Source organism: Heterodontus francisci, chromosome 20, assembly GCF_036365525.1.
Source record: "Heterodontus francisci isolate sHetFra1 chromosome 20, sHetFra1.hap1, whole genome shotgun sequence".
NCBI classification, from domain to species: Eukaryota; Metazoa; Chordata; class Chondrichthyes; order Heterodontiformes; family Heterodontidae; genus Heterodontus; species Heterodontus francisci.
Genome location: NC_090390.1, coordinates 77,166,601 through 77,183,180, shown reverse-complemented (window position 1 = coordinate 77,183,180; position 16,580 = coordinate 77,166,601). Strand labels below are relative to the sequence as shown.

Genomic DNA, 16,580 nt, shown 5'->3' with positions numbered 1-16,580 from the left:
TGATATATAAGGAATAATGTCAGTGTTGTGACTAGGATTTCAATGATACTTAGTGTTGAGTGAGTGAGATTTTCATACAATGTCCACTTGAACTGTGGAAAAATATGCAGTAATACAGCAGTAGATTTAGGTATTTTAAACTTGATCTGTGTTTTGAACGAGCTTTCTAAGCAACATGATACCATGATTGATGGTGCAGCTTTGTCAACTGGTGGGAGCAGTTTGAGGTGATACATTGAGTATCACATAAGGGACTGAGTTTTACCGTCCCTCTAGGGATAGGCTGGGAGGCAGTTGTGGGGGGACTGTATAATGGTGAGGGAAGACGGCGGGTGGAGTGGCCATCACCTTCCTGACGCCATGGAATTTTATCAGCAGCGGGGAAGGTAGAGGACAGTCTTCCTGCTCGGAGGCCAATTGAAGTCCTTAAGTGGGAGGTGAGGCCCCCCCCCCCCCAGCCAAGTGGGGAGACCGCTCAGTAAAACCTGGCGGCCTCCCTGTGGGTTGGGGTGGGGTCCTTCCTGATAGGCCACTCTGTGATCCACTGAGTGGTCCCCCTGGCCATGCAGAGAAATCTCCCCAACCCTCGCCGAGGCCTGCCTAATTGGCCCTGGCGACCCTGACCCCACTTAGCTCATGGGGAGGTCACCGTCCATCTTTGACAGCTGCAGTCCCAACAGTGGCCAGTGCTCTCTGTGGAGCTGCTGATACTGAAGAGCTTCCAGCCCTTGGATTGGCTGGCAGCTCTTGGGGGCGGGCTCCCATCTTTTAAAGCTCAGGTGTCAAGCAGCTAATTACCTGTGTGCCGAGAAATGAGGCTGGGGGTCCCCCACTATGCTGGCAAAATTCAGCCCGAGAAGTGCAAGGCAGAACATGTAAGTGGTTTGGTTAAATGTGATTTTTGCTATAGGATATTGTCATCAGTTTCTTTGTGTTATCTTAAGCAACACAATGAAGTACATGGATTCCAGTTTCTTGAAGATCTCTAGAAGGTTTATTAACAGCTAAGCTAGTACATACAATACAGAGCAAACTATCTACAGAACCTTTGTCTAGGGTGTTGCTGTGCAGAATAACTATGGCTTCTGGTCACGTGACTACATCCTGGTACTTAGCTCATTAGCGTACTGAGTTCTTAAAGGAATATCACTCTTAAAGCGATCATACAACAGATATTGGTCTCAAATAAGTTAATTATCTCCAGTGATAATACTATATCTTAGCCAGTGCCTCCCAAACCAGCGACCTATTCCACCTAGAAGGACAAGGGCAGCAGACACATGGGAGCACCACCACCTCCAAGTTCCCTTCCAAGTCACATACCATCCCAACTTGGAAATATATCACGTTCCTGGGTCAAAATCCTATCAGCACTGTGGCAGCACCTTCACCATACGGACTGCAAAACTTCAAGAAGGCAGCTTATCACTGCCGCTGCTCAAAGACAATGAATGCTGGCTTTGCCAGTGTTGTAAATAAATTTTAAAAAATTGTTCCGGATTGAATTGCAAGTGGTACATTGGAAAATCCCCTAGTACTTGCTGTTTTAGTAAAAATAATGTTTGCTGTTATGTTAGAGCACCGGTTTTCAAGCTGAGGTCTGTACGAGAACCACACGGTCAGATTCCAGTCTGTCTGTAGACTGGCAAACTATGAGCTCAGTGCCTTGAGAATTTTGTGTGCTATATTTTTTCTGTGTTTGTTGCATCAATTGCATCAGAAGTAAAACAAATCTGCAGTGGTAACACTATTTTCCATTGAGAAGCTGACACTGTCTTTTGGAGGCGAGGATCTTGTCAATAATTGCAGGGGTCCCTGAAAGCATTCCAGTAATTGCAGGGGCCTCACGCACACAAAATTTGCAAACCACAGTTTCAAAGTGTGTAGGTTAGATGTTAATACTCATGGGTGTTTACACTTTCCATTCCAGGGCTCTGGTGTTGTCAAAGCTGGTTTTGCAGGTGATCAGATTCCAAAGTACTGCTTCCCTAATTAGTAAGTACTTTTCTATTTCAAAATCTATTTTTTTTTAAAAAAGCATTTGTACTGGAATCCTGTGGCTTACACTTATGAGCAATGTAGAATATACAGGGGAAGTGCAAGTTCTGCACTAGTCACATTTTCCACAACCAAACCACCATTTCTGATGTCCAACTTGGGAAATCCATTACCTGATTCTCAAACAAGCTCAGTATTAAGCTTTAGCACATTTTGTTGCAATGAACATATTTACCATATCACGTGCAACAAAAACTTAAGGTTAAAAGTTACCTTTACGGACTTTGATTTTACATTTTGTGTACGGGAAATGGTGTTAAAATGTAATTTATTGTTGCTATTGGTGTTTTGGGAACGTACTGTAACGACTGAAATTCCTGTTAATAAAGATACTCCCCTCAGAACTGTTTCAGTGACTCACTGGGCCAAAGTACTACTCTGACAGTGTCCCTGGACCATAAAGGGAAAATATTGTTCATTGTTCCTGTTCCTGATAATTGTCCATCGAACCCTTCTGAAACTTGATGTTTGTTAGGCTGTTCGGTGAGACCAGTGTCAGAGTTGACTCTGCTGTCCCCCATTGTCAAACAGCCGAGTGACTCTTACAGTCTTGGCTGACATCTGAGGAACAGTCACCTAGGTGAGATACTGTCATTCATGCCCTTGGAACTAACCCCAAGTAATTTTCTGTAGCCAGAGGAGGGAAAGTAGATCAAAATTGGAGAGTTGACTGGATGGGTAATATCAGTTATTCTAAAAACCAGTTTATTGGGTGCAGGGGTGTTAACATAGTAATGATTTTTATGTATGCTGAGCCACCAAAATCACTAAGGGGTTGAAATTTCTCTCTGTGCTATTGCAACCAAATGTATTAAGTATTTCTGTAGTACCCACATATTTACCCTATGTATGAGAAGTCAGCTCATTTCGATGAGATCTGGAAAGTGTTAAGACTGACCGCTCCAATCAAAGCCCCCAATCAAAATATACGATTCTGATTGTGGTGGGAGAAATGCACTGTTAATTCAATCCCGTCCCTCCACTGATCGCCTAACATATCATTTTAAACTTTACAAATTAAAGTAAGACCCAGCCAAATTGTACAATCTATTAACCCCCTGAATGAGGTTAACCAAAGCAGGTGTCTTTAAATCAACAAATTAACTGTTTAATTAGAAAAAACACATTCTTAAACACTACTAAGATATAAACAACATTTAAAATAGAAAACATTAGAGTCCTTGCAGATTTACGCTCCTGCTGGATGTGGAACAGTCCAAGGTTGCTTGAAGTCCTGACAGCCGTCTGATGGGGGGAAAAAAAGGTTTCTCAACAGTAGAACAGTCTAATTTAGAAGTTGAAATTGATGCTTTCCTTCTCTAACGATGAATTTCAACAATTAACAACTTGAAAACACTTTTTTTTTAATGAATCAATTTGGCATTAGAATTTTTGAGGGATAAAAGATTGCCACAATCTAACTTCCCTTCCTTCAGTTTAAGTTATCAGAGATCTTTGTTTTGGCTTGACTTTTTAGAATTTTGAGAGAATAATAAATAAACAGACTAAATTCTCTTCCTTCAGTTTAAATGGTCTGAGAGCCCTCCTTTCAGGTGCTAACACACAACTGTCTATCTGTTTCTCAGTTAGAACAGTCTGTTTCCACTGTAAGCCAGTTCAAAATTAAATTGTAACAATATATCTCTCGATCTCTGGTCCTGAATGGCTGTATCCTGGGCAACAAGAATGCAGTCTTTGCTTCAGCTTCTGGAGCCTGCTGCCTTAAAGCAGTACTGCTCCCTTTCCAGCCTTAAAGGCACACCGCATTCTCCACCCCCCCCCCCCAAAAAAAACTACAGGATCATAACACCTCCGCCCTGGCGGAATAAAATGCCATTCCTGGAATGCTAACTTTTTTTTCACATTTACAGGCATACACTTTTCTAAAATGTTAAGACTACAGCAACAAGTTCCACCAGAACATTTCGGCTTTAAATTTTCAAAAGGTTGTCACAATTAACCCATTTCAAATTTCCAAGCATAGTCTTCCAATTGTTTCGTGTTTTGCTTCCAAGTATCCCTATTGTCCATCAGCTCAGCCAGGAGAACTGCACAGCTAGGAGCACTGACTGGGTTTACTATTCTTTGAGAAGTTTCTCGAGTACCCCTTAACCTATGTGGCATCACTTGACACTGGAAAACCCTGTCTGGTGTAACAGAAGCTGATTTTTTCTTACCCTGGGGTGTCAAAGGAATTTGACAGGTTTCCTACAACACATTTGTCTCTTTAAGACACATTGTGTTGCCCACCCTGCCCATACTGTCCTTTAAATGAGAATTTGGGTAGGAGTCTGCCTTCTTTACCTCAGTGACTTTTCTAGAGTCTCTGCAAATTTGAGCCAACCCACCAGGTTTCGTCATCAAGACCATCTACGAATTCCAGCTGTCCCGACTAGGTTCAACTAAGCTTCAGCATGCATTGTACCTCTGCTTCCACTTGGATCTGTCTGGACCTAAGCGACAAGGATGTTTTAAAGGAATGGTTCCCCCTATACCCACATCATGTGTGGCTAAGGTTGTACATACTGGCTTATCCCTACAAACATTTTGAAACGTTGTAAAAAAACCTGGTTAGGACTTCAAGCTGTTTTACCTCGAAGTGTAAAAGCCTATTGTTTTATTTTCCTAGCCATTTTATATTCGCGAATTGGATAGTTGGAGGTTCAATCTGAGAATTTCCTAGGCCTACTTCTGCCTCATCCTCACGAACCTTTGCCTTCTCAACAGTCCTGATTACCTGACATAACTGTACTGGCTTGTCCTCCTTCCTGTGGTAATATTGTTTGAGCATATTAATGTGACACAACCGGTGATTCTTCCGGCGATCATGGGTGTCAATCAAGTAATCTACCTTACTCACTCTTTTGATCACTATGTGGACCACTGAACCGTGCTTTTAATGGTCCTTCCTGCAATGGTAACAACACTAATCCTTCATCACCTGGTTTTATGGTAGGTTGTGGATTTCCCACCATTTGACAGGTATGGCATGTTCTACAAAATTGTCTCATATCCTTTGTAAGACCTGGCCAGTAATAATGTTTGCTTATGTGTGATTTGGTCTTCCGAATTCCCCTAAGTCCTGCAAAAGGAATGTCGTGTGCTAACCTTAATAATCCTTGTCAATATTTAGGTGGTACCACTATCTGTTCAACAACTGTCCAGTCTTCGTCGGCAGGTCTATGAGGTGGTCTCCATTTCCTCCTCAAAACCCCGTTTGCCATATAATAGCCTTCCGGAACTCCTTTCGTCTCAGCTTCTGACAGAGCCGTCTGTGCCATTCGGTATATCTGTGGATCAGCTTGCTGTGCTGCAATGATAGACGATCTGTTAAACATCTCATTTGGATTATCTAAATCCCCAGATAATGTTTCAGATACTTGGTTATCTATTTGTGGTGCCCCTTTTTCCTCCGACAATGGATCCTGTTTAGCCATTGCTTGGGTAACTACACACACAGGAAATATTCCCAGAACTTGTTCCTGTAATTGCTCCGTTTCGTTAATTTCACTTGGTTCCTCTGTAACTATAGGAGAAACTGATACTTTTGATCCTGCCAAATCATTTCCTAGGAGTACATCAATTCCCTTTACTGGTAAACTGTGGACAACTCCTATAGTAACTATTCCAGATATTAAGTCACTCTCTAGGCGTACTTTATACAAAGGTATGGGTGTACACTCCCGCCAATTCCATTAACTAAAACTTTAGCGTTCAAGGCGCTCCCTGGCGGAAACCTCATATCTTTCCCCAGCAAGAGTGTTTGGGTTGCTCCTGTGTTGCTGAGTATAATGATAGGTTTTCCTGCCTCACTTACAAGATACGGAGTTACTTTCCCCTTTGACAAAAATTCATTATAACTCTCAGCTATTTTATTCTTAACCTCTACACTCCTCTTAGTTTTAGTATCTGGTTTCACATTCACAGCTGTCATTTAAAGTTATAGCCTGGTCTGCTATGCTCTCAGTCAGAGTCTTTTCGTCTACACTAACTTTGCATACCCCAACAAGTCCTATGGGTTTACCTCGCAATTTCCAGCACTCTGAACGAAGATGACCTATTTTGTTGCAATGATAACACTTTGGCTTGCAAACCTCACTTCTATCCTCAGCTGTTTTTCTGACCTGAGGAGGTGATCCTGGGGCATTCCCAGCTGTTCCTTCTTGTCCCCGGCAACTTGCCTTCCTTTCACTCTCCCACTTTCTATCATTCTCAGATTTATGGGGGTGACAGACAAAATAGGTTGGTTTATTAACAAGTTCAAAATCATCAGCAATCTCTGCTGCTTGCCTAGCTTTCAAAACTTTCAAATTATCTATATGAGTTCTCACTACTAAAAGAATGGAGTTTTTAAATTCTTCTAAGAGAATCAATTCTCGAAGGTTCTAATATGTGGTTTATATCTTAAGTGCCCATTTCCAACGGTCAAAATTAATTTGTTTCACCCTCGCAAATTCTAAATATGTCTGCCCAGCCAATGTCCATAAGTTCCTAAACTTCTGACGGTAAGCTTCAGGGACTAACTCACACGCAGCGAGAATAGCTTTTTTTGCCATCTCATAATCTGCAGAAGCCTCTTCAGAAAGCATGGCATAAACTTCGAGCTCTGCCTACCAACCTGCCCTGCATCAGCAGTGTCCAACTTTCTTTTGGTCATTTCATATGTTTGGCAATGTTTTCAAAAGATATGAAAAATGCCTCTACGTTCCTTTCCTCGAACTTAGGAAGAGCCTGTATAAATTTAAACAACTTCTCGCTGGGTCCTGATCTAAATTCAGATTCTTCCTGACCCGACTTTCCCCTGGATTCAAGACTACTCTTTCGTCTTAGTTCCATCTCTTTTAAATTCCCTCTCTCGGAATTCCATTTCTCTCGGAAATGCTCTCTCTTTTTCCCTGTCCTCCAATTCAAGCATACTTAATTGTTTTTCTGCCTCAAGTATTTTCATTTCTAACCGAATCCTAGCCAATACCACTGCATCATTCCCAGACCTACTACCTTTATGTCTCTTGCATTCCCTTTCTTGTTCCTCGTATTCCCTTTCATCTGTATCATCATCATCATCATCTAATTCCAGATGTTCAGCTATTATGTCAATTATCTCTACTTTTTTTGGCACCTGATTTCAATTCCAACCCCAATTTCATTGCCAATTCTTTTAATTTGTTATTAGTTAAAGTTATCAAGTCACTCAGCGAAACCTTCTGCTATCCAAAAAATTCTGCTATAACCACCAATGCCATTACAATGGTATAGACTGTATCCTTATTATACAAGAGACCGGGTTCTTTTAATTTCTTTGTAATTGGTGTCAGATTTAGATCCCAACAATCGAGTTTTTAATTGCTATGATCCCAGACGCGAGAGCAATTAAATATGCTGCCAAACGCAAGACTCCAATTTAAATATGTTATCTCAGAGACGAATAATTAATATGATTCCAAATGCGAGCCCTCCACATTAGGCTGAATCTGATCCCAGATGCGAACCACTGAATTAACTATGATTTAACTATGAGCAAGCCCCCAATTAAAATGTGATTCAAATCTCTAGTGAGCCCCCAATCAATGTATGATTCAAATCCCAGACGAGAAACCCAATTAATATGATACGACCGACCGCTCCAATCAAAGCCCCCAATCAAAATATACGATTCTGATTGTGGTGGGAGAAACACACTGTTAATTCAATCCCGTCCCACCACAGATCGCTTAACATATCATTTTAAACTTTCCAATTAAAGAAAGACCCAGCCATAGTGTGCCATCTATTAACCCCCCGAATGAGGCTAACCAAAACAGGTGTCTTTAAATCAACAAATTAACTGTTTAATTAGAAAAAACAAATTATTGAACACTACTGAGATATAAACAACATTTAAAACAGAAAACATTAGAGTCCTTGCAGATTTACGCTCCTGCCAGATGTGGAACAGTCCAAGGTTGTTTGAAGTCCTCACAACTATCCGATGGGGGATAAAAAGGTTCTTCAACAGTACAACTAATTTAGAAGTTGAAATTGATGCTTTCCTTCTCTAGCGATGAATTTCAACAATTAACAACTTGAAAACACTTTTTTTTAATGAATCAATTTGGCTTTAGAATTTTTGAGGGATAAAAGATTGCCACAGTCTAACTTCCCTTCCTTCAGTTTAAATTATCAGAGATCTCTGTTTTGGCTTGACTTTTTAGAATTTTGAGAGAGAATAATAAATAAACAGACTAAATTCTTTCCTTCAGTTTAAATGGTCTGAGAGCCCTCCTTTCAGGTGCTAACACATGGTTGTCTCTGTTTCTCAGTTAGAACAGTCTGCTTCCACCATAAGCCAGTTCAAAATTAAATTGTGACAATGTATCTCTCGATCTCTGGTCCTGACTGACTGTATCCTGGGCAACGAGAATGCACTCTTTGACTCAGCTTCTGGAGCCTGCTGCCTTAAAGCAGTACTGCTCCCTTTCCACGCCGCATTCTTCCTGACAAAAAAACTACAGGATCAGAACTAAAAGCAATGTGGAGGATGTTTGGTTATCGGATGAGCCTCTTGACAAGAAGTTTTTTCTCCCCCTGAAGTTTCTAGAATATGGGTTCAGTTTTTATGGTTTGAAAAAAATGCTCCCATCAATCAGTAGAATTACCCAGAATCGTAAGTTTATGGCTTTTATTTTGAAGACCTTTTAGTATTCAGGGTAGTGTTGCAGATGGAAATAAAATATGATTGTGCTTACATAGGAATATAGAAACATAGGAGCAAGAGTAGGCCAGTCAGCCTGTCGAGCATGCCCCGCCATTCAATTAGATCATGGCTGATCATCTACCTCAACAGAATATTCCCACGCTATCACATATCCCTTGGTGTCATTAGTATCCAAAAATCTTATCAATTTCTGTCTTGAACATGCTCAATGATTGAGCTTCCACAGACCTCTGGGGTAGAGAATTCCAAGCATTCACCATCCTTTGAGTGAAGAAATTCCTCCTCATGTCAGTCTTAAATGGCCTACCCCTTATTATCCCCTGGTTCTAGACTCACCAGCCAAGGGAAACATCCTGTCTACATCCACTTGTCATGCTCTGTAAGGTTTGGGAAATTTCAGTGAAATCAGCTCTCATTCTTTGAAATTCTAGAGAATACAGGCCCAGTTTTTTCCATTTCTCCTCATAAGAGAATCCCGCCATCCCAGGGATCAGTCTGGTGAACCTCCACTGCACTCGCTCTATGCAAGTATATCCTTCCTTAGATAAGGAACTGTACATAATACTCCAGGTGCAGTCTCACGAAGGCTCTATACAATTGCAGCAAGACATTTTTACTCCTGTACTCAAATTCCCCTGTGATGAAGACAAGTGTCCCATTTGCCTTCCTAATTGCTTGCTGCACCTGCATGCTAGCTTTTAGTGACTCATGAACAAAACCAGCCAGGTCCCTTTGGACATCAACACTTCCCAACCTCTCAGCATTTAAGAAATACCCTGCCATTCTGTTTTTTCTACCAAAGTGGATAACTTTACACTAATGCACATTGTATTCCATAGGCCATGTTCTTGCCCATTCACTTAGCCTGTCCAAGTCCCCTTGAAGCCTCCTTACATCACCCTCACAACTTACATTCCCACCTAATTTTGTGTCATCAGCAATGTTTGGAAATATTACATTTGATCCCCATTTCCAAATCATTTATATAGATTCTGAACAGTTGTGGCCCCAGCACTGATCCTTGCAGTACCCCACTAGTAACAGCCTGCCTTCCTGAGAATGACCTACTCTCTGTTTTCTGTCTGTTAACCAATTATCAATCCTTCCCACTATATTCCCCCAATCCCATGTGCTCTAATTTTGTTTACTAACCTCCTGTGTGAGACCTTATCAAAAGCCTTCTGAAAGTCCAAATACACCACATCCGATAGTTCCCCCTTATCTATGCTACAAGTAACATCCTCAAAAAACTCCAACAGGTTTGTCAAACATGGTTTCCCTTTCATAAATCCATATTGACTCTGCCCAATCATTTCATTATTTTCTAAGTGTCTAGTTATCACATCCTTTATTCAGGACTCTGGTCAATTGTCCCTACCCATTTACAAGAAATTCTGGTACCATGTGGCATTTATTACCTCATTACACTGTATCTGACAATTTTACTTTGAATTATTTTCTATTTACTTTAAGAATTTAGTTTGGACAGACAGACCATTGGTGAAGTCCTCCTTGTGTGGGGACACTTTAAATTCTCCAAGTACGATTGCATTTTATCCTAACACACCAGTTCCTAGTCTGCAAAACCGGACACATGAAAAAGCCTAACTTTACTCTGGGTACGTGAATACGAGACATTTATAGAGGAACTGCAGCATTCACTCCATAGCCGGTGAGGGAACATTTAGCCTGGCATGTTTGTGTTGGAGGATGATTTGTGACATGAGTACTTGCAAAAGAATTTTCTTCTTTTTCAAATTGATTTCTTATCTATGTATCCAATGTACTCCTGAATTGTTCTGTCTGTAATAATCATATGCATTGTTGCTACTTAGAGTGCCATGATTACTTTGGTCACCAGTTCACATTTCTAATAATTAAATAAGACCTAATGTGCTAGTGAATAATGACCAAAATCCAAGACCTGACTACATAAAGCCAGCTAGCTATTTTCCACAAAAAATATTTTTGTATGACACAAATATTAAAACGCGCAAATTACCATAGGTTTCAATACTGCAAGCTCATACACAGACTCCTTTAGTTACATTATTAGCAATTTCGTATGAGTGAAGAGTTTGATGTACAGTCTAAATAAAGCCTTAATTCAAAGTCACTTAATTATCCACTGATTAGAATTTTTCTTGGTACTAAATTCCTGCTTGCTGTATTATTTAAAAAATTTGTTCCCTGGATGTGGACGATGCTGGTAAGTGTCAGCTTGGCTCATTGGTAGCATTTCCTCCTCTGAATCAGAGGTCATGGGTGCATGCCTCACTCCAGGACTGAGTATGTAATCTAGGCTGACTTTTCAGTGCAGTGCTGCGCTTTCAGAAGTACTGTCTTTCAGATGAGATACTAAAGCAAGGCCCTGTCTATTTGTTCAGGTGGATATAAAAGGACCCGTGGTCCTTTTTGAAGAAAAGCTGGGAGTTTTCCTGGTGTCCTGATCAACACTTATTCCTCAAACATTACCGAAGCATATTAACTAGCCATTGATGTTATTGGTGTCTGTGGGCCTTTGCTGTGCCCAAATTGCACGGTGACTGCGCTTCAAAAAGTAATTCATTGGCTTTGTAGTATGTGGGAAGTCGTGAGGAGGTGAAAGGCGCTATGTAAATGTATGTTCTGACTTTTTTTCATTGCTTACTTAATTGTTCTGACAGCAGAAAAGGGCGTTAAGAATCAATGAAGTAGTGTGAGACTGGATTCATGTGTAGGCTTACCAGAGTAGTGGTGGCAGGCTCCATTCCTTAAAAGCTAGTGAAGCAGTTTGGTTTCTATTCCACAGGCCTAGAAATTGGTTCAGTGGCTAAGCTGTTGTGCCAGAGGACCATGCAAAATTGGTTCTCTTGCATCTTCAGGACATGACCAGCAGTATGCCAGTTGCATAAAGGATGAAAGTTGGCAAGTGTTGACTCTGTGGGCAGGGCAGACAAGATGCCACAGGTGGCACAGTTTGAGTATGCCCCACATTTGGGAAAGTAAAATAAAAAGTAATAACCTTTTAGGGCTGGTTTGGCTGCTTTAGGCCCAAGAAAACTGTCAGCAGCATAGTTGGCACATTTATGGGAAATGGTGCTGAAAATGTGGTTAGTTACTGGGTTTGCATAGGAGGGAATGGGCCTAGCTCTAGTTTCAGGGCTACTGAAGACTCTGGGATGCTCTTGCCTATAAAATCAGAGAATCATAGCATGGTCGCAGCACAGAAGGAGGCCATTCAGCCTATCGAGTTCATGTTGGCTTCCTGCAAGAGAAATTCAGCCTGTTTCATTCCCCCACCCTTAAAAAATCATCGAATGGATTTGGTATCTATTTATTTGGCATTTGAGGCCATCCTGGCACAGAATGAACGTGTGAACGCCACATATTATATTGGACTTTTGAGTGCCTGTTTTTGTCCTGGAGAGTGAGCGCTTTACAACCCAATGTCTGGATCAGGGTCATTTTTTCCGATGCCTGTCTATAAATAATCATACTTGTATAACTCCGTTTGAAAACTTGCCACGGTGTGGTTTAAACTGTGTCCTCAAAATATGTTGCCTATTTTGAATTCATAGATTACTCAAAATTAGAAGACACCTTTGAATTATCAGGATTCAGACAGGGGAGGGAGTTGGACCCTCTGGAGGTTAGGAAGTTAATCAGTTGAGAATTTAAATGCCAGAAATTTGACATTGATAGAATTGGAGCATCTACGCTGCTCTTTATGTCAACAGATTTGTAACTGATATGCCATCAATAATATATTGACCTTTAACTTTCAGGCCGTGCATTTCAAATCATAACAACTCAATGCAGAAACATATTTCTCCTCATCTCGCTTCTGGTTCTCTTGTCAATTACCTTAAATAGAAACATAGAAAATTGGAGCAGGAGTAGGCCATTTGGCCCTTCGAGCCTGTTCCGCCATTCATTATGATCATGTCTGATCATCCACCTTAGTAACCTGTTCCCGCTTGCTCCCCATATCCTTTGATCCCTTTAGACCCAAGAGCTATATCTAACTCCTTCTTGAAAACATACAATGTTTTGGCCTCAACTGCTTTCTGTGGTAGCGAGCCGCAAAAAGTGATATTAGGACAGATGACCAAATGTTTGGTCAAAGTGTTAGGTTTTTGGGAGTTTCTTAAAGGAGGAAAGCAAGGTGGAGAGGTGTAAGAAGAGTGTTCCAAAGCTTGGGGCCGAGGCAACGGTTGCAGTAAAAGTCAGGGATGCACAAGAGGCCGGAATTAGAGAAGCACTGATATCATATGTATGTGTATATGTGTGTGTGTATATATGTAAATAGTCGCTAATAAGAACACAAGAAACAGGAGTAGACCATATGGCCCTTCGAGCCTGCTGCGCCATTCATTATGATCGTGGCTGATCTTGGGCTTCACTCCACTTTTCTGCCTGCTCCCCATATCCTTTGATTTCCTGAAAGACCAAAAATCTGTTTATCCCAGCCTTAATGATATTCAACAATGGAGCATCCACAAACCCCTGGGGCAGAGAATTCCAAAGATTCAAAACCCTTTGAGCGAAGAATAGAAAATTCAGGTGAAACGTCTTTACCCAGAGAGTGGTTGTAATGTGGAACTCGCTACCACAAGGAGTAGTTGAGGCAAATAGCATAGATGCATTTAATAGGTAAGCAAGATAAACACATGAAGGAAAAAGAAATAGAAATATATGTTGATTGGGTTAGATGCAGTAAGGCGGATGAGGGTCATGTGGAGCATAAACACTGTCATGAATCAGTTGGGTTGTGTGGCCTGTTTCGTATTGTTAATTTTATGTAATATTATTGTGTTTTTAATATTTTAAGATCTAAATTTTAAAGTAAATCTTTTTATGAAAGTAATTGTAATATCTTCTAATTGGGATTTAAAAAGATGAGCATTATAGGATGGCTTAGGCTGAGAAATCATAGACCGAAAGGCCCAGTACCTGGTATGAGTTACTGGTCTATCAACAAGAGAGATGAAAAGCACATTACTCAATTCCCATCCCTTCGCGCATGCTGTCATATAGTTACCGAAGATAATTTGGGACGGGGAATAGTAGGAATTTAAGATAGTAAGCACTGACAGGACATCAGAATATATTTGCCAGTTCACCAACCTAGTAACAATCCCATTCTCACCAGTATTTTACTAAATCTATTGTTCTTGGTCAAACGGATATTTTACCTCAACACTTTGGGGTTAGAAGTCAGCTATTCGCAAACTATGTTCTCCTCAAAACACAATTTTACCAAAGAGTGTCCAGAGGAACACCATGCCAGTATACCTCCATCAGCAACAGTTGTTGGCTTTTGCTTTGCTCTGCATCTCCAGTGGAGAATTTAAAAACAAGTTTAAATGACAGCTTTCCTCTGATTGCACAGCTCCCAGAGCTGGTGAGAATACTGGTGGCTAGAAGCAGTGTAACGTTGATCTTTTTAGTTGAGAGTCATGAATTTAAAAAAATCTATTTTGGGTGGAAGTTGTGTTATTAGCCACCTTAAATGGAGGTATATATGATATTTCAGTCAAATTACTTTATTTGATTTATATGTAGTATATGCTACAGAGCTGATGTGAGTTGCGTAATCAAGTGAGACTATCAGTTGCCACATGTCTGCAGACGACACCGAACTTTCCCTCACCACCGCCTTTTTTGACACTTCCATTGTCTCTAAGTTGTCAGACTGCCTGTCCAACATCCAGTAATGGCTGAGCATAAATTACCTCCAATTACATATTGGGAAGACAGAAGGCATTGTCTTCAGTCCCCGACAAAAACTCCGCTCCCTCGTCACTGATTCCATCCCTCTCTCTGGCAACTGTCTGAGAATGAACCAGATTATTTGCAACCTCTGCATCATATTTTCAAAAGGCATTCGATAAGGTGCCACACAAAACGTTAGTAGGCAAGATAAGGGCTCATGGAGTTGGGGATAATATATTAGTATGGCTGGGGGATTGATTAAGGGACAGGAAACAAAGAGTGGGCATAACCGGGGTAGTTTCAAGTTGGCAGGCAGGGAATAGTGGAGTGCCACAAGGATGAGTGCTGGGGCCTCCGCTATTTATAATCTATGACTTAGATGAAGAGACAGAGAGTAATGTATCTAAATTTGCTGATAATACAAAGGTAGGTGGAAAGATAAGCTGTGGGGAGGACACAGAGAGGTTGCAAAGAGATGTAGACAGGTTTAGTGAGTGGGCAAAAAGATGGCAGATGGAGTATAATGTAGGGAAGTGTGGGGCTGTTCACTTTGGTCTTAAGAATATAAAAATAAAATATTTTGTAAAAGGTGTGAAACTTGTAAGTGTTGATGTTCAAAGAGACTGGGGTGTGCTTGTAAAAGGAATGCAGAAAGCATGCAGGTACAGCAAGCAGTTTTTTTTAATTCATTCGTGGCATGTGGACATCGCTGGCCAGGCCAGCATTTATTGCCCATCCCTAATTGCCCTTGGGAAGCCGGTGGTGAGCTGCCTTCTTGAACCGCTGCAGTCCATGTGGGGGTAGGTACATGGAGTTCCAGGATTTTGACCCAGTGACAGTGAAGGAAGGGTGATATAGTTCCAAGTCAAGATGGTGTGTGGCTTGGAGGGGAACTTGCAGGTGGTGGTGTTCCAATGCAACTGCTGCCCTTGTCCTTCTAGGTGGTAGAGGTCGTGGGTTTGGAAGGTGCTATCTAAGGAGCCTTGGTGCATTGCTGCAGTGCATCTTGTAGATGGTACACAGTGCTGCTACTGTGCGTTGGTGGTGGAGGGAGTGAATATTTATGGATGGGGTGCCAATCAAGCGGGCTGCTTTGTTCTGGATGTTATCGAGCTTCTTGAATGTTGTCGGATCTGCACCCATCCAAGCAAGTGCAGAGTATTCCATCACACTCCTGACTTGTGCCTTGTAGATGGTGGACAGGCTTTGGGGAGTCAAGAGGTGAGTTACTCGCCGCAGGATTCCTAGCCTCGTGACCTGCTCTTGTAGCCACGGTATTTATATGGCTACTCCAGTTCAGTTTCTGGTCAATGGTAACCCCCCAGGATGATGATAGTGGACGATTCAGCATTCGTAATGCCATTGAATGTCAAGGGAAGATGGTTAGATTCTCTCTTGTTGGAGATGGTTATTGCCTGGTACTTGTGTGGCGTGAATGTTACTTGCCACTTATCAGCCAAGCCTGGATATTGTCCAGGTCTTGCTGCATTCCTACCCGGACTGCTTCAGTATCTGAGGAGTCACAAATGGTGCTGAACATTGTGCAATCATCAGCGAACATCCCGACTTCTGACCTAATGAATGAAGGAAGGTTATTGATGAAGCAGCTGAAGATGGTTGGGCCTAGGACACTACCCTGAGGAACTCCTGCAGTGATGTCCTGGAGCTCAGATGATTGACCTCCAACAATCACAACCATCTTCCTTTGCGCTAGGTATGACTCCAACCAGCAGAGAGTTTTCCCCCTGATTCCCATTGACTCCAGTTTAGCTAGGACTCCTTGATGTCATACTTGCTCAAATGCTGCCTTGATGTTAAGAGCAGTCACTCAAACTTAACCTGTTGAGTTCAGCTCTTTTGTCCATGTTTGAACCAAGGCTGTAATGAGGTCAATGGCCCTGGCGGAATCCAAACTGAGCGTCACTGAGCAGGTTATTGCTAAGCGAGTGCCGCTTGATAGCATTGTCTACGACACTTTGCATCACTTTACTGATGATTGAGAGTAGGCTGATGGGGTGGTAATTGGCCGGGTTGGATATGTCTTGCTTTTTGAGTACAGGACATACCTTGGGCAATTTTCCACATTACCGAGTAGATGCCAGTGTTGTAGCTGTACTGGAACAGCTTGGCT

The 16,580-nt window shown here is 41.6% G+C and overlaps 1 protein-coding gene across 4 annotated transcripts in view; it reads left to right on the top strand.

The window, feature by feature from the left end:
- Nucleotides 1-16,580, top strand: part of LOC137380751 (alpha-centractin) — an 80,317-nt gene that overhangs the window by 34,449 nt on the left and 29,288 nt on the right. Inside the window, exon 2 of one of the 4 annotated variants that reach the window (XM_068053054.1) lies at nt 1,931-1,995. In XM_068053054.1, coding sequence (XP_067909155.1) covers nt 1,931-1,995 — 65 coding nt within the window. Of the gene's footprint in view, nt 1-1,930; nt 1,996-4,709; nt 5,041-10,244; nt 10,425-11,353; nt 11,374-16,580 lie in introns of those variants that run through there. The other 3 variants (XM_068053057.1, XM_068053056.1, XM_068053058.1) reach the window with 3 other exon arrangements.